Source organism: Sapajus apella, unplaced genomic scaffold (assembly GCF_009761245.1).
Source record: "Sapajus apella isolate SASKATOON/1434 unplaced genomic scaffold, GSC_monkey_1.0 scaffold10, whole genome shotgun sequence".
NCBI classification, from domain to species: domain Eukaryota; kingdom Metazoa; phylum Chordata; class Mammalia; order Primates; family Cebidae; genus Sapajus; species Sapajus apella.
In genome coordinates, this window is record NW_022436950.1 from 6,184,504 (window position 1) to 6,210,517 (window position 26,014).

Below are 26,014 nucleotides of genomic sequence, written 5' to 3' on the forward strand. Positions count from 1 at the left end.
ACCATCAATCCTTGTTGCTTCAAATATTACTCTGCTTCTTTCTCTCTTTCTTTGTCTTCTAGTATCCCCATTAAGCATATGTCATGCATTTTTGTAGTCATCTCACATCTCACAGTTCTTGAAAATATCCTCTTTTTGGGGGGGTAGGGTAGGGGGTGGAGGAGATAGGTTTTTTTTGTTGTTTTTTTTTTCCAGTTTTGGAAATTTCCATTGAAATATTCTCAAGCTTGGAGATTCTTTCCTTGTCTGTGTTCAGTCTGCTAATGAGCCTATCAAGTGCATTCTTCATTTCTCTTTCAATATTTTATATCTGTAGCCTTTCTTTTCAATTTTGTCTTAAAGTATCTATATCTCTGCTCACATTATCCTTCTGCTCTTCCATGTCATCTATTTTTTTCATTAAAGCCCTTAGCATATTGATCATAGTTTGGAGTTTTTTTTAATTATTCCTATACTGAAAATTCCAAAATGCCTGCCATATCTGACTCTGGTTCTGATATTTGTTTAGTCTCTTCTAACTGTAGGGTTTTTTTCCTGTTAGTATGTTTTGAAGTTTTTAATTAAAAGGTAAATATGATTCTGGGGGGTATTTTTCTCCAGTGTTCACTGCGAGGACCCTTGAGAGTCTCATGGTGAAACATAAAGGTGTGGAGACTTCCTTTAAGTCGGTCTCCTGGTTTAACCATCAGACTTGTCCATCCTGAGCCTTCAGCAATTCATCAATTACAGCTCAGCTTTCCCTAGCCTGGCATGGTTTCCCCAAAGGTTTATGCTTGCTGATTTCTACTCTGGAAAGTTGTGACTCTCTGTATCCACCCATCTATCTCTCCAGCTTTAAGATCAGCAGTTGGTCCTGTGACCTAACTGCTCTGACAAATCTAAGAATCTAAAAATCTTGATTTTTCAGTTCGTTCAGCTTTTACTTTTTGTTGAGACAGAGTGGAGACTTTTAAGCATCTTACATGATGGATCAGAAAATCCAAGATTTTAATTTTTATGAAAGGAATTTCCTCCCAGTCAATAGTCCAAGGGTTCAGTCAGGGTGAACTTATTAGCAAGAAAATATTGATTGAGAAACTGACCATTAATTATATTAATATAGTCACATTCAAATAAAACTTTAGAAATGAGTAGACAGCATTTGAAATAAAAGAGGTCTGCACAACAAATAGCAGAAAACAATAGTGGACAGTGAAGGGAAATGTTCAGCTCATTTTATTACTAACAAGATATGGTAGAAAATAAATGCTTGATACTTTGCATAACTTATATCATAGAAGAATAATAGCCAAAGCAATCTACTACCAAGGAAGGAAATCATGGGAATCAGTTACAGACATTTGGGACCAAAACCATATTCTACATTATAAGGGCACAAAAATACCAAGAGGGAGAGGTACAACCTTGAGCTGGGCAAGGAAGAAGTCAGCTCTGGGGCCCCACCCAGGAGTGGTAAAGAATATCCTGGTGAGGTGGCGGGCACAGACGAAGGTGGAATTAAAAGAGGGAACAAGAAAATGTGTGGTTTGGGGGAACATATGCAAACTCAAACATGTGCGTTTGAAAAACCTGGGGGTCTCAGACTGTGGCTTTTGTCACTAACCTATTGCTGTTCCATGGAAATAAATGTGGTTGGAAAATAAATAAGAATGAGCAGGTTGATGTGGTTCCTCTTTCTCTGCCCACTGGTACCTCCAGGAAGACTGGTTCTTACCCTGGGGAGTCCATTCATTTGGCAGGGCGATCTGGGGGTGCTGAATTGAAACTGCAGCACCTGTGAGAGTCCAGAGAGGCAGCAGATACACTCCTGCTGATCTGGAGAACGGGCTAGCACTGGGTAGGGAAAGTGGGGGTGAAGTTGGTCAACAGCTAAATATGTGACCCTAGCTCTCAAAGCTCCTGTAGTCAGTGGAATGTGTCACTGCTCTGGTGTGTCTAATGCTTCATGACTGTTATGAACTGAGTATTTGTCTCCCCTCAAGATTCATACATTGACACTCTAATCCCCAGTGTGATGGTATTTGGAGAAGAGGTCTTTGTGGGGGTGATTAAGTTTAGATGAAATCCTGAGGGTACGGCTCCATGATGGGATTGGCGAGTATCCTTATCAGAAGAGGAAGAGGGGTCAGAGCTCCTTCTGTCTCCACTGTGTGAGCACACCGTAAGAAGTCAGCCACCAGCCAGAAAGAGGGCAGTCACCAGGAACCAAATCTGCTGGCACCTTGATGCTGGATTTCTTGGCCTCTAGAACTATGAGCCATAAATGTCTGTTGTTTGAACATTGAGTCTATAGTATCTGGTGGTGGCAGCCCAAGCAGACTAAGATACTGCCATTGTTTCCTTGTCCCTATGTGATCCTGGAAGCTCCCTACAGCTCACTCCAGTCAGAGACTTCATGTGTTCCTTGAACCAGTGGCTGCAGTCATTACCATAGCAACTGTAGCTGGGCCCCTGACTGTGCAACACCACTTGTAGCCTGTGTCTTCACATCAGACCTCAGTCTTGTCTGCTAAATATCTGGGAGCACCACTTTCTCACTCAAATTCTTCCTCTTGCCAAGCAGTCTGATGTGACAGGGGTCTTAGAGAAAATGGAGCAAGAAAGAAAGATAGAACTTGTCACCCTTGCAGTACAGAACATTCTATGGAGTAATTCATAACTTGTACCTTTACCACTTCTCCTGCATGCATTCTTTGTGACCCCTAACATCCCCAAATCACTGAAGAAATGAGACAACATATTGTGAAATGCAATATAAAATTATTCTCATAATCAAAATCAAATCTCTTGTTGCAATCGGGAAAGAAAAATAACATGGAACAGAATCTCCCTAGGAAGCTGCCTCCAAACTTGAGGAGGACACCAGCTGATTTTCAGGCTGACACATCCCCAAAGGTGACAAGAACTGACCATCCAGCTTCTCATACGCACAGTAAGCTGGCGAGTGAGGAACAATGTGTACGTGTTGGCAGCAAGTCTGGCAACATTGAGACATTCCAAGGATAGAAAACAAGAAAAAACATTAAACATTTGAACTCTGGCAATTTTTAACCCCAGCTGTGAAGAGACAGGAGGGTAAACACAGTCATTCTATAAAGGGTGTGCACATTCCCAGGGGCTCCAAATAATGCAACATTGTTTTGCTCGTCCATGCGGCTGATGGTTTCATAGTAAAAAAGTCACTACAGACAAGTTGGCTCCCGTCACACCTGCCTCTGGAGAGAGGCCAAAATTGTTCCGCTGCAAGCCTCACAGTGGCACACTGACATTTTAATAGAGGGGCTTTCCACTGTTTGCCTTGTGCAGTGATTTCTACAGAGGTTAGAGCTGAGAGGGAATCCTGACGGTGGCCACATTCCGCAACCCCTCAAGTAGGGACAGGTGTGCTCCACTCAAAAACAGCCAGAGTTCTCTTTGTTTAACAGAAAATTAATTACACACCTGGATTCTGGCCTAAAGGAATTAGACCATGTTTGTTTTCCAAAACAGGCTCGGCTGACAGTCCAGAGTATGTGAGTCCCACAGCCTCTGTCTGCATCTTTCACGACGTCTCTGTTGCTGCCAGCAAGCATGTTCCCCACTACGTGTGTTTCTCTTCCTGATGGTCTGCAGGTGCCCAAGGAAACACGGCACTCTGAGAAGGCATAGGCTGAGCTGGGGCCTGGTAGCCAGGTTAATGATGGAATTGGCTCCCACAATCCCAAAGGACATATTTACAGAACGCACGAGACAGTTCTGATGCCAGTATCCCTTATGCACCCCAGCATTCTCCTGGGCCAGTGACCATTGCTAAGCAAGGGTCGAACATTCCAAGACTAGTATTTGTTTGCCACTATTCTCTCTCTCCAGAAGAAAGGGGAAGAAAAATGAAGACTATTTTTGCCATGTTTCCAAAAGAAAGTGGAAGAAGAAGGCTTGGAAAAGGTTGCTGAATTCAAAGATTGGCAGATTATAAAAATTATGTAAATTAATATATATTACTTTTTATGCAGTTAATACGCTATTCAGACCATAAAGAAAAATCACACCTGCCCTCCGTGGATATTTAAAGATAGATCCTTTATTAGACCAGAGTGTTGGAGGTTGGTGGGGCAGGAGGCGATGCTGTGGAGAGACTGCAGAGATGGAAGGGACGTCACAACCCAGATACCAAAACCAAACTGACAGCACAGAAATAAACTAGAGTTGGTTCTCACTCAGGGAGCTTAATATAAACCACCTAAGCAAAACAGTGGTGTATTTACAGAGTAGCAAACCATGACCAAGTGGGGTTGTCCCAAGAAAGCAAAGACGGTTCAATAAGGTGATTCGTTAACAATTTACTTTTTGTAATCAAAGAAGAAAAAAATGAGATAATTTCAAGACACTTGTTAAAGTTCAGTATACCGTACATCTATGTTGTAAGCTCTTAATGGTGGAAGAACAGATGCAACTTTAATGTGCTTAAAAATATAGACGCTCTTACACCAACACAGAAGTCAGCATTGTCCGTGAAGAAACACTAAAATGCTTCTTAGGATGCTGTGAAAGTAAGGCACAGGACACAGAGGAGTCTATTATCACCCTGTAATTTAGTCCTGTTGGAGTAGACTCATCAAATAAAATAGGAAAAAAAAAAGAAGTAATGTTTAAAAAATGAAAAGAAGGCAAAATTAATATTATTTGAAAAAGGTATGGTTATAATACATGGAATCTCCAAGAGTATCAGCTGAAAACCTGTTAGTAACAATATGAAAAGTCAGCAGGAAGAGAGGCCAAAATCTTATATTAGTCAGTTTCATATTACAAAATACAATGGCAAAATATCCCATTTATAATAACAATAAAAAATTATAGTAATAAATAAATCTCAGAGGAAATATGTGGAACACATATGAGGAAATTCTTAAACTCATGGAGCATAAAAGAAGACTTCAGTACATGGAAATGTGTATCTTAGTCTTATGGAGCAAAACTCAAAAATCTAAAGATGTCATGTTTTTCTAGCTTAATTTGTAAATTTGATATAATCAATTTGATTTGAAATGCTAACAGAGTTTCCTTCATAACCTGACAAGCCGATCTTACAGTTGAAATAAAATAAGCAGATGAAAATAATAAAGTTCTGGAAAAAATATAGAAGAGTTGGGGTGAGATACGGACTGGCCTTATCAGACATTTAAAAGCTGTCATAGGTAAAGCAGTTTGCCATGGAGCAGAATTAGAAGTCGCATCCACACCCAGGCACAAATGACTGATAAAGATTTAGTGTATCATTCATCCAGAAAATAGTGTTCAAGGGTTCATGATGTCTTCAGCCACTGCCATGGTAACTCGTGTGTGTTTCAGTCCTGGCAGGAGACTGTGATTGGTTTGGGGGATTCTCACATCCTCAAATTCTTTCACTGCTCAGTCAGCCCCAAAGCAGGCCTGGCTCCAGGAACAGAACCTTTGGGAGCACATTTCTAAGTAAGTGGCTTGGAGAACAAAAAGCCCCAGTCTTCTGGGTCTCTTCCTGGTGATACCTGCTTTGACAGAAAGCTCACTTTGCTGCTGATTCCCTAGACTGAGAAACCTGGAGGAAAAGAAGCAATAAGGGTATTTTCATGGAGACAATGTGATACCTCTTACTCCTTAGCCACTACATAATTTTTTTATTAATAAACTATTTATTTTTTAGACCAGTGTTAGGTTTCTTAAAAAGTTGAACAGAAAATACAGTGAGTTCTCAGATACCCCATTCCCCACCCTAAACCTCACCCCACATAATTTCCTCCACCGTTGTGAGAGATGGAAAAGTTCTTCAAAGTTTGTATCTTAGACTACACTATAAGGAGTTACAATCTCTTGCTTTATGTCCATTATCCACTATTAGCATAAACATATACCCATGTATATATATATTCTCTAAATCAGCTACGCCCTAAATCAGCTACCTTGACTCACTCCGGCATTTCTGAACAGAAGTAGGCACGCTCCAAACCCTGGTGCCTACCATTCCTTATTTGGAATCTCTCCTGACCATCTCCTGACTGGCTTCCTCTTCTTCCTCATCTTCTTTCTCCTTATCTATTCAGGAAATTTCCAAGTTTTTAGCCAACTGGGTCAAGCATAGAATGCGAGGTCCCGTTCCAGCTGATGGAAACTGGACACAGCAGTAAGGCGATTGTGTCAGGATATGAAAGTTATAAACGTCCCTGTCTCCTTTGTTCAGGTGTGCTCTTGTGGCAAGACTGCCAATGAGACCCAATGCTGTCCCTCAGACCTTGCAGGAAGTAAACTAGCCTTGCTGAGTGATCCATTGTCTCAGTGTGGATTTTTCCCAATGTTATAAACCTGTTTCCACCAACCATTTACATCTCTCGTGAGCGTGGCACATTAGGATGTGTGCTCAGTGTTGTACATTCTATGGGTTTTCACAGTGCATAATGTCATGCATGCATCTCCCATTTCAGTATCACACAGAAGAGTTTCACTGTCCTGAAAGTCCCCTGAGCTCCATGAATGATTTTTCAAAATTAAAATCAGACATAAAGAGAAAGAGCTCTTCTGACACTGAGCTTCTTGTCTTTCTAATAACAAAGAATTTACAACCATTGTGAATTGACCTAAAACACGCCAAACGCCATCACTTCATGAGTCCTCAACTCCTAAAATCCTTAGCTAATACCAATCTTCTCAGCCTGTTAATTTCTCACCAAAAAATTTCCTAGCTAATGTTACTTACGAAAAAAAAAAAAAAAAAAAAAAAAAACAGGCAATGAAAGAAAAAAGTCTTACAGGAAAAACAAGACATTTATTACAGATTGAAACTGATCAGAAGAAAAATTACAGAATTCATAAAATCATTCTTTGTTGGAACTTCTCTTCCTTCCAATGCATTTTAAAAGGAGCATGAGGGTCAGACCACCGTGACATGCATTCACATTCCTGCTTTGGGAGTCTGGGACCCCAGAGTCCTGGGCATTATTCAAAACCAGATCCGATGGTACCAGACACTAGAGCAGCTCTGCGAAGCAGCAGCTCCTTGAACAAACCAAAGGGGTGAGAGACACCTACAGGAAGAAGAAGAGGTAAATGGGTCTGGGGAGCAGACACACAGCCCCAGAAAAGAAGTTCAAGTCTCATAAAGGGAAGAATGAAAGAGACCCCAAGCAGAGGCTGTAGTCGGGTGTTGGGCCCCAGGCTGGCCTATGAAGCTGTTTGTGGTGTGAGGTCAGGAAGGAAGGAACCAAGCAAAAGCAAAGGAGTAGGCTGGCCACAGCTGCCATTGTGTGCAGGAGTAGGGCTGGAGATCAGGATACTCCATCCATCCATTCATCCATTTATCAGTTCATCTGTTCAGTAAACACGTATGCACTGAGCATTTGCTGGGGGTTCCAAGGATCAATGAGGCAAGTTTTGACCTCAAAAACCTCCCACAACCTAGTGAAGAGGATGGAAGAAGTTAGAGTACAGCTTGGCAAATGCAATTCCAGAGATGCCCATGTGTGGGAAACCCGGAGGGAAGGGGTTCCTGGAGAGGACGTGCAAGCTGAACTCGGAGGATAAGCTGGGGTGGGGATACTGTATCCCAGCAGAGGGGGCCTGGGAGTGGAGGCGAGATCCATACTGGGGCCCCAGGGGAACAGTCATCTGGGTGAGGCTCTCCCATGTGACTCGGGAGGCAGAAGCAGCAGTTGAGGCAGGAGACACAAGCAGGGAGCACACTACCAAATGGGTGTGAGAGGACTGCCGAGGTGTATGCTCTGAGGGAGCTCATCCTCCATCCTCCAGCAGAGCAAGGCCCTGGACTTGTGATAAGACAACTCTGGCGACAGTGCACAGGTGCCTTCAAGGAGAACAAGACACAGCCACCAGAAAAACACTGAACATAGCAGGCTAGAAATGCAGCTGAACTGAGGCCAGCAGCATGGAGAGGACAGAGCTGGGAAACGTTTTAGAAGGAGGATTAGCAGGCCTCTGTGACCAACTGGGTGAGGTGGGGAGGAGGTCTGACATGCATCTGCTTCAGGCCTGGCAGAACAGGGAAGATGAGTTGGAGACAGGAGAAAAGTGAATCCGAGAGAAGAATTGCGTTTTGAACGTGGTGTGGAATACCCAGACAGAGGTGTCTGGCAGGCTGCTGTTGACTCATGCCTGGAGTCCAGGCTGGAGGGACAGTGTGGAGGAGATGGGGAAGAATCCCTAAACAGCTAGGTGTCAAAGCCCTGGGGGTGCTTGGCATCACTCAGCAGAGGGAGGGCTGTGAGCAGAAGGAGAACCGAGGATGGAACCCTGGGGAACATCATGGTTTCAGGGACAGCAGGAAGATGCCGGTCTGTGAAGAGTAAGACGTCTTGGCCAGAGAGGGGACCAGATCTCAGAGGTCAGAGGGTTTCAAGAGAGAAGGAGTGGTCATCTACATCCAAAATGGCTGTGAGGTCCAGGAGGAAAAGGGGTGGATGTGGGGATGGAACAGCAGCGAAGAGGTGGCTACAGCGCAAGGCAGTGTCAGGTACAGGAGGAGAGACCGTGTGAAGCCTTGGGGAACAAATGCAGATGGCGTTTTTAAAAAGACAGGATGAGAAGAGATCAAGGGAGGGTAATGACAAGCTAGGGATAAACTAGGGGTGGGGAACCCACTCTGCAGTCAGTCCTCATTAGTCACAGATGCCGTATTTGTGAAATCACCTACTCACTGCTCACTAACAGTTACTTGAAACCTGAAATCAGTACTCGTGGTGCTTTCTCAATCATCCTCAGACACTCTCAGAGCAGCAAACAGTTGGAGTCATCCTACCCACACCGTCTCAGCTGAGGTCAAGCAAGGCAATGCTCTGCCTCCATGTCTCAACTCTCCTGCTGTCAAGTATCCTTTCCGCGGTCTGTTTAGTGCCCCACTTTTTGCATTTTTATGCTTTTTGTTGATGATGTCAATGTTTAAAATAGCCCCCAAGTATCGTGCTGTCAAGTATTTCTAAGTGCAAAAAGGCTGTGATGTGCCTTACAGAGAAAATATGTGTGTTAGAGAAGCTTCATTCAGGCATGAGTGATAGCGCTGTTGGCCATGAGTTCATTGTTAATGAATCAACAGTATCTATTAAATACAGCATCTAAACAGAAAAACACATAAACAAAGTTATATGCCAATCAGTTGAGGATAATGTTGGGAACAGAGGCTCAAAGAACTCTAACCCTGTATTTCCTATACCAGCAATGATTCCGTATTTACTAATTCAATGTTCAAAGCACTTTATAGACCATAGCTGCCTCAAATAAAAAAAAAACCAACTCTGCATGGCGCAGTAATTAATAGAGTGTCCTGTGAATGTGAATCAGAGAAAGTGTAAATGAATACAACTGCACATAGTCATGTCTCTGCCTCTGGAGTCTCGGTTGGGTCTTTTCTGTCTTCTGTGGGGTCTCTTGCTCTCTTCAATAGGTGGGCTGTCATGGGTGACCATGATAGGACATTGTCACGAATAAGTCTGATACCTGAATGTGGAATTCACTCAGAAAGCCAGTGGAGGTGGTGGAGGTTTTAGGGACCAGTTCTCCCACATAGTTGATGATAAGCAGATATCATGCTAACACTTCCAATCAATTAAAGTCTTTGCCATCTAGTTGGTGACTACATTTCTAGTTTCACCCAACACATGACAAATGATTCTTAAACAAATAAGCCTTGACATTTTGCCCTCTCATGCTATTTTTTAAATATGGAGATATGAGAATCACAGGAAGGAAAAGGGAAGAGGCTTTGGAAACAGACAGACATAAAGAGTTAAATCCCACTCCCAACACTATCTCAGAGAGCAGGGGTCTCTAGATGCCTCTGCTTCTGCTTCCTTCTCTATGAAACAGAGATAGCAATAAGAATAAAATTTCATTTGATTGCTGCAAGATTTATGCAAGGCAATGTATGAGATGGGTCCAAACACAGACCCGGGCACACCTGAGCACTGTGATGTTCATGGGCACAGAGGCCAAGCACAAAGGGGCATTTAATTTGTTGAACAAGTGGATCATGACACTGATTCTTTTTACTATGCCCTTATTGACAAAAGGCCTCAACAAGAACTGCCCCCTTTGCTGCTTTTGGGCATAGTTTAAGAACACCACACTAATAATCAAGATTGTGACATAAAGAAAAATGCATCACTCACATGGCTATGGCTTGGGTGCTGAGGGTCTCCTGGCTACTACATAATTGAAAAGTCAGAACTGAACTATTCCAGCCACAAAGATAAGAAAGTCTAAGATTCTCAAATAGATTTTTTTCAACATGAGAGGTGGGACCTGATTTTCTGCATTTCCTACCTTAGAGTAATAAACAAGAAAAAAATTTAGAGCATTTAATTTAAATATTACATTTCACTATCCACTCATACATTAAATCATTTTCTGGCAACATTGAAGAATCCTAGAACAGTGTTTAGGGCTCTGGGGATTCCATAAGAAATAAGGCAAAGTCTCTGCCTTCAAGGAATTCCCCAGTGGAAAAATGTCACTCACAATTTGAAAATAGTAATTTTGTTTCTGGTCATGTATTCATTCACTCTTCCCTCCCAGCCTGATAGATTATATTCTATACACTGTTCTTAGCACTATGATATTGACAAAGGATATTTTTAGTAATTTCATATAGATGCATCATTAATAATATTTTTACTTGTTATAAAACTGAAATAATTAATAAGGAGAATGCATCCTCAAGAAGTTTATGGTGGTGGTGGCTCACGCCTGTAATCCCAGCACTTTGGGAGGCCAAGGCAGGTGGATCACTTGAGGTCAGGAGTTTGAGACCAGCCTGGCCAACGTGGTGAAACCCCATCTCTACTAAAAATACAAAAATTATCTGGGTATGGTGGTGCACGCTTGCAATCCCAGCTGCCTGGGAGGCTGAGGCAGGAGAATCGCCTGGGAGGCAGAGGTTTCAGTGAGCGGAGACTGTGCCATTGCACTTTAGCCTAGGCGACAGAGCAAGACTCCATTGCAAAAAAAAAGAAAGAAAGAAAGTTTATGGTCTAGTATGGACAAAAATAAGGAAAATGTAATAATAAACTCTTGAAGGAATTGCACCCTGAGAGGTTAAGGAATTCGTAGATGGGAGAACAGGCTCAGAACCAGGCCCGTGGATTCCAGGTCCCATGGGATTGGCTGCCTCATTAGACTCACTGTGCTGGCCTCACCAGCTTCACTCTGTGATTTCAGGGAACCCAGCGCAGTGCAGAAACCTGCCCTGCTAAAGGTCCCTGGAGGGCAGAGACATAACTGGGACTTCGGTCAAATCCTGTGTTCAGGTCAGGGCTGTGGCACAGCTGTTTAGTCACTGCTGTCTTTAAAAATAAATGCTTTGAGTGACCAATCTCATCATAAAAATCAGATGATGGATTTATATTGCAATATGCATATGTATATACACCCAACGTTATCATATTACTAATAAATGAAGAATCCAACCCATCAAGAACTCTATCCCCCCTGCCCCCAACCCATGATGCTCTGTAAGAAAAAAAGATATCATTTACATTTATAAAAATGGAATATGATGTGTCTGTTTCTTCATAATGAGTGGTTTCTTGATCTCAGCATGGAGCTGGCTTTTATTTTTAGAGTTGCACCATAGATTAAAAAGAAAACCTACCATTTGTGTCTTTCATCCAAGAAGTCCTCACTGGTAAATTTCCCTTCTATTTTAGTAAAATGTCAGTTGACTTCTTTCAAAAACCATGGTTAAAAATTAATTATACTATGCTTAACTGACTTTTTAGAAAAAGAATTTCAAGAACCCAAAGGGAAGGATGTCATTCACTTAAAGAATATGTACTGAGTGTGATTTATTGGGTGTGCTGGGCTGTGTGAAGGGCACCAGGGACAGTGGCAGCTGAAGTTTCTTGAGACCTCTCTTGGGAAGTCTGGTAGTCAGATGGGCGTCAGCAAACAGCCAATTGCAGGCCCTGTTATGAGAACCTTACCGAGGCCCAATCAGGGACATCATCTCTGACCCAGTGGTGGTGGTTTGTGGTGTCAGCAAGGACCTCCAAAGGGAAGCAACAACTAAGCTGGGACCTGAACAGTGAGGCAGAACTACTCAGGTGGATGATCCCGGTAGAGGCAGCAGCCAAAGGACAGATCACGAGGTCAGGAGTTCGAGACCAGCCTGGCCAACATGGTGAAACCCCATCTCCATTAAAAAAAAAAAAGTAATCTACAGAATTGGAAAATAATTAAACTAAGGAGATCATACAAATGCTCACCAATATTTAAATTATACATTGGCTGGGCATCCCAGCACTTTGGGAGTCTAAGGTGGGTAGATCACCTGAGGTCAGGAATTTGAGATCAGCCTGGCTAACATGCTACAGTGCTACAGGAGCGGAGGAGCCAGGAGGACTTGGGAGAGGTGAGGCTGGAGATGTGGGCAGAGCCCACAGGTCATGAAGGCCATCGTGAGCTACACTGGGAGTTTGGACTTTATCCCGCAAGCACGCAGTGTTACACAGACTGTAAAGCCCGTGAACACTCCAGCTTCATTATTAACACGTGTGTGCACGTAAAATACCTATGTATGGACTCAACATCTGTCATTCCATCTTGAGATTCTTCTTACGTGTGCCCTTCATGATAGCTACATTTGCTCCAATCCCATCTCTAGTAACGGGGAATTTATACACATGTGGGACTATATGAAGCTCATTGTCAGTGTGATAAACCAGGACTCCATCTCTAGCTTTCTACAGAACTGGGGCATATAGGCTTTTCAGTGTCTGGTTGCTGCCCAGCTCTGCTAAGTCCCACAACTGAAGCAACCATTAGAGAGTTTACACGGGGTGAGGATCAGAATATTCTCCATGTTCATGATAAACCTGAAGACAGCAAACAAGGTAGACAGTGTGGGATCAGAACCTAAGGCAAGAATACAATCAACAGTTCACTGGTGATGGTAGTGAAGTGATGGGCCAATGCCAGAGAAAACGTGTGGGAGAAATGAATAAGACTGGACCCCTATGTACGTTAGAAGAAGATGAAGGATGAAGGGGAGTCAGTGATGCCCTCAAGATCTTTAGCTTGAGCAAATTAGGTGAATGGTGATGCCATCAATTAAGAAAGGGAGCTTGATAGGAAAATAGTTGAGTTTCAGGGACTCCCAGGATACCCAATGGCAACTGCATTCAATAGGCAGTTGATATAAAGGCCTGGTTCCGGACATAGAGTGTAGTAAGAGAGGTGTTTGGAAATAATTATGCATCATTGATAGTTCAAGCAAGAGGAAGAAATAAAGGAGTAATCGGCCGGACGCAGTGGCTCACATCTGTAATCCCAGAACTTTGGGAGGCCGAGGCTGGCAGATCATGAGGTTAGGAGTTCGAGACCAGCCTGGCCAACATGGTGAAACCCCGTCTCCATAAAAAAAAAAAAAAAAAAATGGGTTATCTACGGAATTGGGAAATGATTAAACTAAGGAGATCACACAAATGCTCACCAGTATTTAAAGTATACTTCGGCTGGGCATCCCAGCACTTTGGGAGGCTAAGGCAGGTGGATCACCTGAGGTCAGGAATTTGAGACCAGCCTGGCTAACATGGTGAAAACCTGTCTCTACTAAAAATACAAATATTAGCTGGGTATGGTGGTGGGCACCTATAATCCCAGCTACTAGGAAGGCTGAGATGGGAGAATCTCTTGAACCCAGGAGGCAGAGGTTGCAGTAAGCCAAGATCGCACCATTGCACTCCAGTGAGGGCAACAAGAGCAAAACTCCATCTTGAAAAATAAAATGATTAATAAAGTACACATCAATAAAAGGAAGCTAGATCAGACTTCATAGATGAGGTGAGGAGGTTGAGGAAGCAACCAGAGATCACAGTTGTGTCAAAAAGTTTAGCAGGGGAGGAAGGAAGGAGGGAAGGCAGTTGCTTAGATGGATGAGATGGGCCAAAGGAAGGAGCTGTGCCCTTGCTGTTTGCTTGCTCTTCAAGTGGACAGACTTAATCACATCAGTGGCAACAGATACAAATGTCATGGGAGAAAGATTGAGGGTGCATGAGATTGAAGAGGTAACTGAGGAGAAGTCTTGGAGAGGAAGTCAGAGAAGCCAAAAGGCAAGGATTTGAATCGCACATTGCAGATATTTGGAGGTTGGCAGTTTCAAGACATTCACTCCACGTGGCTTCTATTTCTAAATACCCATGTGATCACCTGTGTTTTCTTACCTCAAGACTGTTACTCAAAGTCAGTATTTATTCTTGCTCTGTGCCGGTAATTTGGGTACCTTCTATTTCCAGGAGGAAAAGCCCTTCTCATGATCTCTAAACGTAGAAAAGGGAAGCGTAGGCTCTGTCAGTCACACGAAGACCTGAGATGGTGTGGACTATGTGACTACAAATTAATGAGAAGGATTGTGACAAGCATAACCCGAACCCATCTGCCACGAGAATACCTGAGGATGCAATAACTTCATCTTCTTTATTCCACTCTCTCTCCTTCTTCCCTGTGTTGTGTTACAGCTGGGCCCAGCACTCATTTCTCCTCACTCTGTATTACCACATGTGATGTCTCAACCACCATGGATGCCCTTGAGGGCAGAAACTGCCACATTTATCTTTCAGTCCTCCATGGGATCTGCCCAGTGCTTATCACACACATTTGTCGAATTGAATTAAATCATCATGTTCAAAGCAGTCTCTAAGACAGCTGTACTTCTGTGTCAATGATGCTCCCCCAGGCCCAATGTGTTTTTAGGTTTTTACTTAGAAATCTCTTCTGAGACATATAAAAGAATTGGTCACATTCATTTATATCCATATAACATTTTTAGTCTTAAATGGCATTTGTCCAATACAGTAATCAGTTTCCAAGATGGCTTCCCGGTATTCACACTCCTGGGCAGTCCCTTCCCACACTGGGGTTGGATTGGCTTGTGTGTTTAATAATAAACTATGCAAAGTGATGATATATCACTTCCAAAATTAGGTTATAAAAGACTGTGATTTTGTCTTGGGTGCTCTTGCTTGCTCATTCTCTCTCTCTCTCTCTCTCAAATCATCATCTCTGGGGGGATCCAGCTGTCATGTTTTGAGGATATTCAGAAGTCCTATGGAACGGAAGCCCTTCGTCTACTACCCTGTGAAGAACTGAGGCTTCCCAACAACATGTGAGTGAGCTTGGAAGTGGCTCCTTCAGCCCCAGTCAAGCTTCAGATAAGATCACAGCCCAATCAACATCTTGTCTGAAACCTTTTGATAGACCCTGAGCCAGAACCACCCAGCTAAGTTTCTCCTGGGTCTTTGACCCTCAGAAACTGTGAGAGACTAAATGTGTGTTGTTTTAAGCTGTCCAATTTTGGGGTAATTTGATATATAGCAATAGATAACCAACATGCCCAAGTTGATTATTAATCTGATTCGTCAGATTTAATTCCAAATGTCTTTTAGATATTTCCAACATCAAATCCAAGGGCAGATGTTTGCCACCAGTATCGAGATTCAAAGTAAAAAAAAGAAAAAAAAAACAAAAAAACTCATGGATTCTGAAGACAATTCCTAAAGAAATGTTCATAAAAACATTTCAGCAGTGGTCATGCCATTATAATAACTGCATATTCTCCCAAAGTGACAATTTGGATGAGATATAAAACAGGCATTAAAACAAAATCCAGCATCAAGTTATAAGCCCTAGCACTTCAAATAAACTGGAGTATGCCTAATGAAGGTCAGACTTTGAGATCATTGAAATGTTAATATCTGTGTTATTCATTTTAATGGGGAATGCTGAACATCAGGTGGATTTTGCAGCTCTTCTGGGAAGCAGCATGAAACAGGCACAGGTTTTAGATTCTGACAAATCTGATTAAATTCCTACATTGGCAATGTAGCCACAAGCAAACTACAGAAACTCACTAGGCCTCAATTAGCTCACCTAAAAATGGGAAAGAACGTAGTCCTACCCCACAGAAGGAGAAAATTATGTTACAATTAGTACAGGGTAGGTAATTTGCATATGCCAATTAATGCCATGAGTTCTTATTGCTTTCTTCGTCTACATAAGCAGGTAACACACCTGGTTTACAGGGTTATCACGGGGACCAAATGAGAAAACTGATCTGTATAGGAGAGGGACAAAATAACTCAGTTTCATCCATTTGATGAGAAGTTTGGTTGAATATGGCAAAAAGAAGATCATTAGCCACATTGTATGCCTGTATCAAAATATCTCATATACCCCATAAATATATAGATACCTCTTATATACCCATAAAAACTCAAAATATTTTTAATTAAAAAAAGAAGATTATTAGAGTTCATGCTATTTTTTTAAATGCTTCAAAGTATGTCAGAAAAAAAAAAAGTCAATGCTTATTTCCTGAGCCAAATTTGATATTTTGATTCTTGGTAACTTTAAGTCAGCTAGTGCCTCAAGGTTACCTTTTCAATGATTTGCAAAGCAAGTTTATACATTACTATTCTTTTCATTTTTACTTAAAATATTTTGTATTTCAGATATTTAACTCCTATGGAACAGGAAACAGCTATAAAATAGGATTTCTCAGGAGTCCAGATTGATCAGAAAAGAGTCTGGTGGCACAGCAGGAAAGAGACAACTTACCAAGTGATCGATCATACAATTGTTCACTTATGGACTCATCTGGAATGAGACCTGCAACACAGTAATAATCATAAGACAAGACTCCCCTGACTACTCCAGAATGTTCTATGACTTTATTATTAATGCCACAAATATGCTTCTTAAGCAAAGACGCAGTAAGAGATCACCACTGAGTTTTGTTGCCATCAGCACTAATAGGAAAAACACCTCCTAAGTCATAGAACACTAACCCAACCCATTTTGTATTAAAGGCCACACAAGAAAAGGAAGAAGGAGAGCCCTTTCTCCCTGAACTAAGACACTCAAAGAGATGATCAGCTCTAGAGGTGTGGCTGAAAGATGATAGAATTAACCCTGTTTAGTTCTGATTCTCCCAGCTACACATTCTTAAGGGGAAAACCAATACCACCAGCTCTGCTCACTTGGCAGAGATGTTGGTGCCATCAAATGGAATTAGGTATGGAAAAGCTCTGTTGTGAATACAAAGGAATATCTAAATGAATAGTTGTATCATTATTATCTAGTGATAAGAAATGAGCAAAAGCAAAACAAAATGTTAATTTTCTATGACTGTAATTGTTCAAAGGTTATATACATATATATTTCTAGTTTTAAATGACTCGCTAACAAAAAGCTGCAATATGAAGTTATTTTAAGCAAAAAACTTAAATAAAATAGATCTTAACTTACCAAATGGATAATTGTTTCTCCATTTATGAGATCCCAACATGTCCCTAAAAATCATCTAAAGAAATGTAGACATCAGGATATGTCAGCACATGAAAGAAAGAAAAAGGAAAGACACTGAAAAATGTAAATGTCACCTGGAAGCCTCTGATATAGGTTATATAATCCATTTTTAAGGAAATAGGCAATACATTATATTAAATAACTTTATATGGTGTCAAACACATAAGCCTAAAAAACACATGGGGAAGAGCAACCTACATGAAGTTTAAATTGCCCACCGATCTTTCCCCTAGACTGAGAATGTACTCCCAAACATTGCCGACCCCCAGAAAGGCAAAACTCTGTTACACAGACTTGCACAAAGACTAATTTAGGTCAAATTTTAGAGTTTTCGCTCTACAAAGTGACCATAATATGTTCAGTAGGAAAAGTTGTCCACAAGAAGTTTTTATGAAACCACTGAAAGTCCATGCAATCATCACAAAGTGAAGTGGCTGCTTGGCTCACAGTCTTCCTACCAAGAGTCTTGGCAGGCTGCCCTCTCCATCCTGAACAGTCACAGGTAGTCTCTTGGTCTCCATCACAGTGATTGGACCAGGAACACATACCAAGGCAATTTAAGAGAGAAATAATACTCTTTTCAACAAACAGTGCTGATACAACTGTATATGCACATGCAAGAGAATGAAGCCAGACCCCTTCCTCGCATCATATGCAAAAATCAAATCAACATGGATCATAGACCTAATGTAAGACTACAGAAGCAACAAAATAAAAAATAGATAAACTAGACTTCATCAAAATTTAATTTTGCTCTTCAAAGGACATCATCAAGAAAGTAAAGGGCAACCCACAGAGGGGGGAAAATATTTCAAAACAACTCAATAAAAAGACAAATAGTGCAATTAAATCATAAGCAAGGATTTGAATAGACATTTCTCCAAAGAAGATATACAATGGCCATTCATTAGTCATTAGAAAAATGTAGATTAAACCATGACGAGAGCTAGGCACAGTGGCTCACGCCTATAATCCTAACACTTTGGGAGGCTGAGATAGGCAGATCACCTGAAGCCAGGAGTTGGAGACCAGCCAGGCCAACATGGAAAAACCCTGTCTCTACTAAAAATACAAAAATTAGCTGTGTGTAGTGGCACACATGTGTAGTCTGAGCTTCTTGGGAGGCTGAGGCACTACAATTACTTGAACCCAGGAGACCGAGGTTATAGTGAGCCAACACTGTACCACTACACCCCAGACTAAGTGACAGAGTGAGACTCTGTAAAAAAAAAAAAAAAAAAAACCCTACACTAGAATGGCTAAAATAAAAAAGACAGGCACCAACACATATTGACAAGAATGGAAATGGAAATAGAAATGGAAATCCTCGTACATTACTGGTAAGAATGTAAAATGGTCCAGCTACTATGGAAAAAAGTGTGGCAGTTCCTCAAAAAGTTAAACACAAAGTCACTATATGGCCATTAAACACAGAGTTACTATATGATCCAGGATTTCTGTTCCCAAGAGAATTAAAAACATGTATACACAAAAACATGCACATGGATGCTTCTAGCATCATTATGATAGCCAAAGAGGTAGAAATAAACCAAACGTCAATCAACGAATGAATGATCAATCCAATGTGGCTCCATAAAATGGAACAATAAGAATGAATACAGCACTGATGTATGCTACAACATGGATAAACCTCCAAAACATGATGCTAAGTGAAACAAGTTGGTCACAAAAGAACACAGTCTGTATGATCCCATTTGTGTGAAATGATCAGAATGGACAAATCCATAGACACACAAAGTGGATTAGTGGTTTCCAGGCATTGGGAGGAATAAGGAATAGAGAACAACTGTTATTGGGGTCTCTTCAACATGATGAAAGTGTTCTGGATTTAAATGGTGGTGGTATTTGTGAATATAGTAAAAACCGTTGAACTGTACACATTAGAAAGGCAAATTCTATGGTATGTAAATAATCTCTCCACCAAAATGTATTTTAAAAGGGGGGTATCAAAACATCACATTGTACACAGTAAATATGTAAAATTTAAGATAAATTAATAATAAAGTTATAAATGTATAAAAAGAAAAAAAAGAGGGGACACCGAAGCCAGGCCAATAGGAGGAATGCCAAGAGGTTTCCCTAACTGGCAATAGAGAGAAATGCCTCCTTTTCCCTCTAAGTACAAAGGACATAAGTCTGGAGTAGCTTGAGGTTCTACTTCCTACTGCAAGGAAAAAGCCTCTCTGCAGTAAAGGTGGGCATGGAGTCGGGGAGGCACAGTGACAGAGAGAAAGAAAAAGAGAGAGACAGAGAGAAAGGAAGGAGGATAAGACTGAGGAGGCAGAGAAGGAAGGAGAAGGAGAGGGAGAGGGAGGAGGGAAGGGAGGAAGAGAGGGAGAGAGACAGGGGAATGAGGAAGAGGAGGAGGAGGGGGAGAGGGGGAGAGAAGGGGCACATACAGGACGGAAGGGCACTCAGTCGAGTTGTCCATGAGGCCAACTTCTTTCCTTCCTTTCTGGGAATGTGATCCAGGGAATTATCTCTTTTTGGCTTAGACCACTTCTGGTTGAATATCTATCCTTTTAAATGAAAGGCAGTAAATAAATTAAATGCCTTTCAACCCTCCCTGGAGCTCAGAGTTCCTGTCATTATTCTTCCTCAGTTTCTTTCTCTTGGACTATTTCGTCTCTTGTCTGAAACCCTAGCTGGCTTTATCCTATCCACTCCAAATCAGAAGATTTGTCTAAAGTCAAGCTCACTTATTAGAAACTGAAGAAAGAGAGGGCACCAGCCTACAATTGTACTAAATTGTACCATGTCAGCATTGTCCTCTTGTGGTGCCTGCACCATGATGAGGCTGAGTGAGTGCTTATGCACCGTATAGAAAGCTTTTCTCCTCTACGTAGTTCTCTTTCAGGATTGAAAAAGAAATAATAAAAACTATCAATAATTCACATATCTATTTGGTTAAGGACAAGAGACTATTTCCAAATTTAGAAATTTATTTTCTCAATTTTTTATGGTTACTATACCTGTTAAAATTATGTCATGGAAAGTCCAAACATTTTATATTCAGGTCTCTCATTATGTCCTTACCAGACTTACTCTAAGTCCTTATTAGTCATAATTTGGATTTTAGGGCTTATTTGCCATGGCTTCCATTTTTCTTCACCTTGTATTTCTCATTCTGAAAATTCTTCTACATTCTCTCTATGTTTTTCATGTGATCTTTATTTTTATTGCTCTGGGAGGTTTTTTTAGTTTTATTTCTTCTATTTCTTCCTTCCAACAATAATTTATTTGTTCTATGACTAAATTTATCATAGTCTATTATCTTTCATATTTATATTATCACTTTTTTCACTGAAAATGATTATCAGCTGTTCTCTCCTTTCTTCTCTTCTTCTCTGTTTCATGTAAGAAATTCATTTCAGAGTTTCCAAGAATTACTTAAGTCTCTATCTTCTTTCTTCTTTTTCTTTTGAATCACAGAATTTTTAAATTTGAGAATTTTAAAAATACATTTGCTTAAAATATTTTATGATCACCTAATCTTCAGGACAAGCAAACTGGAAGTTTATTTTAAGATCTAGTTTTTTCAAAGGGCTAACTTAATATCTGAGTCTTCTTAGAAAGCTTGGAATTGGAAGAAAAGAGAGTGGTCTTCACTATGCAATTCGAAAGTTGCAACAGATTTGTGGGCTTTCCAAACAATTAGAACAATTAGAACCCATTAAATCAGGGGTGGGAGAGGGATTCACTTAGATCATCATTTAGTAATTGATTTTGTGTTAAAGGTCATAAAATGAACCAGAATTTATTTCTCACAACATTCACTACTAAGCCCTAGACACAGTTAGCATTCTCTCTCACCTCTTATTTATTTCATATTTACTCCATATGTTTTCTTACCTAGTTCCAATCTATTCATCATCTGATTCTGTCACCATTCTCCACTCCCAACGTACACACACTTAAATCCCTTTCATAGCCCCCGTGTCATTAGGATAAAGCCGGGCATCCTCAACAAGACCCTCGAAGTCCATCTTGACTGCTCATGCTCCTCCGGCTCCACCCTGTGCCTCTCTCCCCATGTTTTGTTTGTTTGTTTGTTTGTTCATTTGAGTCAGAGTCTCACTGTGTTGCCAGGCTGGAGTGCAGTGGCCTGATCTTGGCTCACCGCAACCTCCACTTCCTGGGTTCAAGCCATTCTCCTGCCTCAGCCTCCCGAGTAGCTGGGACTACAGGCATGCCACCATGCCCAGCTGATTTTTGTATTTTTAGTAGAGTCGGGGTTTCACCATGTTGGCCAGGATGGTGTTGATCTCTTGACCTCGTGATCCACCCACCTTGGACTCCCAAAGTGCTGGGATTACTGGCGTGAGCCACCGCGCCCCCCACCCCCCATATTTTTCTCATTTCTGTTGTAACGGAGTTCTGTCCATTTCAACCCATCAGTTTTAATGGCAATTCAGGGTACCCCACTTGATTTCCCCTATACTTGAAATACCCTTCCCCCTCCACCCTCTTTCTGCTTTGTTCTGACTTCCACCCACCTTCCAGTTCTTGGCTGGAAGGTCGGTTCCTGAAGGATGCTGTCTGCTCCCCACGTGACATGCATTCCTCTCACTATGTGGTCTCCAGTGCCTGCCTGGAAGTCAGGGTAATTCCTGCCTAGTGGGTACCTTTCCCCAGACATGTCTATAAACTCCACAAAGGCTAGGACTGTGCTTGTCTTCCTCCCCACTGTCTTTTTTCTGATATAAACCACAAATCAAGACTAACAAAAGACTTGTGAAGTGCTAAGTTTGGTCCTTGTCATTTCTGTGTTCGCTGGGCCATGGTGTATGAGTGTGTTACGGCAGAATGTATTCAACTTCCTAAAGATTTCAATAGGGTGTAGGGAAGCAGGCCCTTGATACTCGTACCAGCACTAAGAAAAGATTCTTCAACGATGGCTCCAGGACAAGTTCAGAGATCACCTGAGAGTTGACCCTCAAAAGCTGCCAGTGTGAACGGGATCAATCAATAAGGCTATGCTCAACTGAACTTTTTGTAGAGAAAGTCCTAATAAACTGTGTGAAGTTCTCTTTGTACCTATAAGGCCATCCTCTGTGATAGGAGTGTCTCAGTCATTAGTTTCATTACTTTCTAATTCTAAAATGTACTTCCAGACAAACTAGTTAAGGTGTGAGTATGTTAATTATGTGGAAAAATTAACTTTTATGTGTAATTCTTAAAGTAGAAATTGTATAATATTTTCACGTAATTTTTAGTACAGAGTTAAACCTTGAAAAACTGAACACAAATTTAAAATGGAAAGAAAGATTATGTTTGACAGAATCATCCATATAATGTTGGGAACATTTTTTAAAAATCTGTTGATAATATTCTCCTCTTACAAAAGAACAAATAATATGTCACGTTTTTATCCCTAGTTTAGAGTGAAGAGATGGCCTCTTCACATCATATTCTTGTCCATTTCTTCCCCAGATTTCTTGCATTTATGCAAGTATTTAGTGAGCTGTGTCAAACATTGTTCTAGGCTGACAAAAACAAACATTCCCTGCCCTCATGAGACATACAGTCTAGTAAGGAAAGCAGGCAATAATCAGACAAATATATAATATAATTTCAAGGCAAAATTGTATATATTATTAATCTTACAGTATGATTGCAAATCACTTTTAATGCAGTTGAGGAAAAATAAGGTTCCTGCCAGCCACTGAGCATCCCAGTGCCAGGCCAGACCCTTCATGACCATCAGCTTACCACATTCCCTCAACAACCTATCAGGTGGTCTTTATTATTGCTGGCATTTAACAGATGAAGAAGCTGTGGATCATGAGGATTAAATGATGGTCAAGTATCCTGACCTGGACTGCAGAGCTGAGAGACAGTTTTGAACACTGGTCCTACAAATATGTCCTTCCTGATTGCACTAAACCACAGGGTCAGGGAGCCACATACTTAGATCTGAAACTTCAAAGGTTTGCTTATTGTTACTTTAAGGACATTTCCCAAATCCCAGGGAAATCGAGAGAAAGAGAGAGAGAGAATGTGTGTGTGTGTATGTGTGTGTGTGTGTATTTGTGTATATGTGTGTGTGTGTGTGTGTGTGTGTGAGAGAGAGAGAGACAGAGAGAGAGAGAGAAAGTGTGAGAGCAAAAGAATAGTCTGGGAGAAGTAGGGGATGTGGACGATGAGGCTGTAGGTGTCCAAGAGAGAATCCCACAGAGTCAGCAGAGTTCTGCGTCCCCGAGCCTGGGTGATGATCCAGTCACCCAGCAAACCACTCTGCTTTTCACAAACCCACACAGAACCTAAGAGATGCGGTCTGGGAACAGACAGGGCCCCCATCATACCTCTTCGCTGCTGAGAGACTCAGACGTGGAAGAGGACCAGCTGCAGTGAGCACGCACGCCCTGCACCTGCTGGCCAGATACCTTCACGGTGCTTCTGCAAACAGCTGTGGGCTGAAAAAGACAAAGCGGTGAGTTCTTTCTTCAGCTGCTCTTGGAAAAGTTTAGCCTCCATCCAGTAAATCAAGCAATACTGTCAGGTTTGATGAAATGACGAAGAAAGAAAAACTTCACAGAGGTATTTTGTTTTTCCAAAATGAAAATTCCTCAAGACTGAAGTAGAAACAAATGGATATTTAAATGTCTCTTTGGTGTTTGACCCATTACAAGCCTCTAGGAAAGACAAACATTTGTGAGTGCTGAGTGGGCTTCCCTAAGTCAATTCTCATTCAGACAAAAAGAAATGATGAAGAACCCCACAGGACTGAACTCTCTTCTCCTTTGCCCTCAGATTTCATTAGAAATAGAAGCTTGTGACACTTTGGTATGAGTCCTTTGTAAAACAGAGTCACAGTGAATAGTTTCATGAAACAAATAACAAATTAAACAACCCTCTTTTAAATAACAAAACCCACAAGCGTGAACCTCAGATTACAAACACTTTGGAAAGCAAATTTTGGACTGCAGGCATTGCCCTGTTCAGGTGGGATTAACGCTCATGTGTGTTGATTAAGTGTCTGTGGAGACGCAAGGTATTCCACCTTAGATGCCAATCCACCATGTCGACTTCTCATTAATCCATTTCTGGGAATCCCTCTAAGAGTTCCACTTTCACATAAATACTGTAAATCCTGGCCTTAGGTCAAATCCCCTACAGTACATAAACCCTGGGTCTGAGAGGTAATGGCATGGGGATCCATGGTCTCAACTCTACCCAAGACATGGGTTCTGTTTGTAAGTCCCTGTGAGTTGTTCTTGTTTGTTTGGTTGGTTAATTGTTTCCTGAGAAACTGGATTTGGCAGCCTCTTTCTTCAGCCTCTCAGCTCCCTTGGCCTTTGGTGTTAGGTTTGCATGGGCCTGCTCACCGTGAAACAGTACCTGTTCTGGTCATGAGAGACACAAAAACGAACATGCCATGTTTCTGATCTCACTGAGCCTGAAATAGTAGGGAAGACAGATGATATTCAACAGTCAACTGCAAGAGAACATGACATGCGCCGGGAACACAGTCAGTTTGAGAGAGAATTTTGTAAGAAAATTCTAAGTATGTCTGGGATTTGTCTTTGCTGTTGGCTTCTCTGCATTCACTTTACCTGATACAAATTCATCCTCATGTTAAAGAGCAGGAAACTGAGGCACCAGAAATTAAGTAATTTGTCAGGATCGCTCAGGATCTCAGACTCCACAGCTCAATGCTCAGCCACTGTGTGACACTTCCCCCACCAGGTGATACCGTGTCCACACAGTTACTGGTGTGGCCAAATGCCAGCAAGGCAGGGGCCAAGTTCTTTGTGTGTCTCCAGGTGATAGAAGTGAGGCTCTTCCTTTTGTTAGTTTCTGGGTCTGGTCTCCTTCCACCATGCTTACCACATAGTAGTCCCTCTGGAAGGCACACGTAGAGGGATCTTCTCCAGAATCCCTCCTGCATGTAGTCTCCCGGATGCTGAACTCTAAATTCATGACCAAGTTGTTCTCATCCAGGACCTCAACCTTCACAAAAATAAAGTAACAGAGTGTGATCAATGCATTTCTGAAGTTCCTGATGCTATAAACTATGCTTTCTGCCCCATGAGAAAAAAATTACAGAATCGTGCACCATGAAAACAATAAATTATCTTAGCAATCATTGACTTCCATGCCTTCCTTCTGCAGACCAGAGAGGAAAAGTGACTTACCAAAGTTGTACATAGTTTAGTGACAAAAATGAAATCAGAATGTAGGTGTTCTAACGGCAAGGCCAGTATTGCTTCTAACACTTTAACAGTGGCAACTGATCCTCGCTATTTGTGGATTCCACACTGGTGAACTCACCTACTCACTAAAACTTATTTGTAACCCCAAAATCAATACTAGTGGCACTTACTTTGGCAACCATCTATGGACAAGTGCAGAATGACCAAAAACTTGAGTCACCCAACGTGCATGTTACCAACAGAAGAAGACCAAGGAGTCATTCTGCCTTCTTGTTTCAGCTCTCATACTGAAAACGAGTGCAGTTTTGTATGGTCTATTATAGTGGCTTTTTTTTTAATTTTAATTTTTGTTCTTTTTGTTGGTAACTTTGGTGTTTAAGATGGCCTCCAAATTTGGTGTGGAAGAACCCACTAGAGTTCCCAAGCACAAGGCTGTGATGCCCCGACATGGAAAATGTTTGAATAAGGTAAGCTTTGTTCAGGCAGGAGTCACAGTGCTGATGACCATGAGTTCAATG

At 41.5% G+C, this 26,014-nt stretch overlaps 1 protein-coding gene across 7 annotated transcripts in view; it reads right to left on the minus strand.

The window, feature by feature from the left end:
• Positions 1 to 3,646: 3,646 nt before the first annotated feature.
• SPP2 (secreted phosphoprotein 2) overlaps positions 3,647 to 26,014 on the minus strand; it is a 29,632-nt gene continuing 7,264 nt past the window's right edge. The window contains exons 3-8 of one of the 7 annotated variants that reach the window (XM_032277845.1): positions 25,171 to 25,293; positions 23,646 to 23,756; positions 17,260 to 17,314; positions 16,570 to 16,620; positions 14,178 to 14,273; positions 3,647 to 3,661 (exon numbers count right to left, since the gene is read on the minus strand). In XM_032277845.1, coding sequence (XP_032133736.1) covers positions 14,188 to 14,273; positions 16,570 to 16,620; positions 17,260 to 17,314; positions 23,646 to 23,756; positions 25,171 to 25,293 — 426 coding nt within the window. In that variant the 3' untranslated portion in view covers positions 3,647 to 3,661; positions 14,178 to 14,187. Of the gene's footprint in view, positions 3,662 to 4,376; positions 5,555 to 6,753; positions 7,035 to 11,547; positions 12,034 to 12,332; positions 12,871 to 14,177; positions 14,274 to 16,569; positions 16,621 to 17,259; positions 17,315 to 23,645; positions 23,757 to 25,170; positions 25,294 to 26,014 lie in introns of those variants that run through there. The other 6 variants (XM_032277843.1, XM_032277842.1, XM_032277839.1 and 3 more) reach the window with 6 other exon arrangements.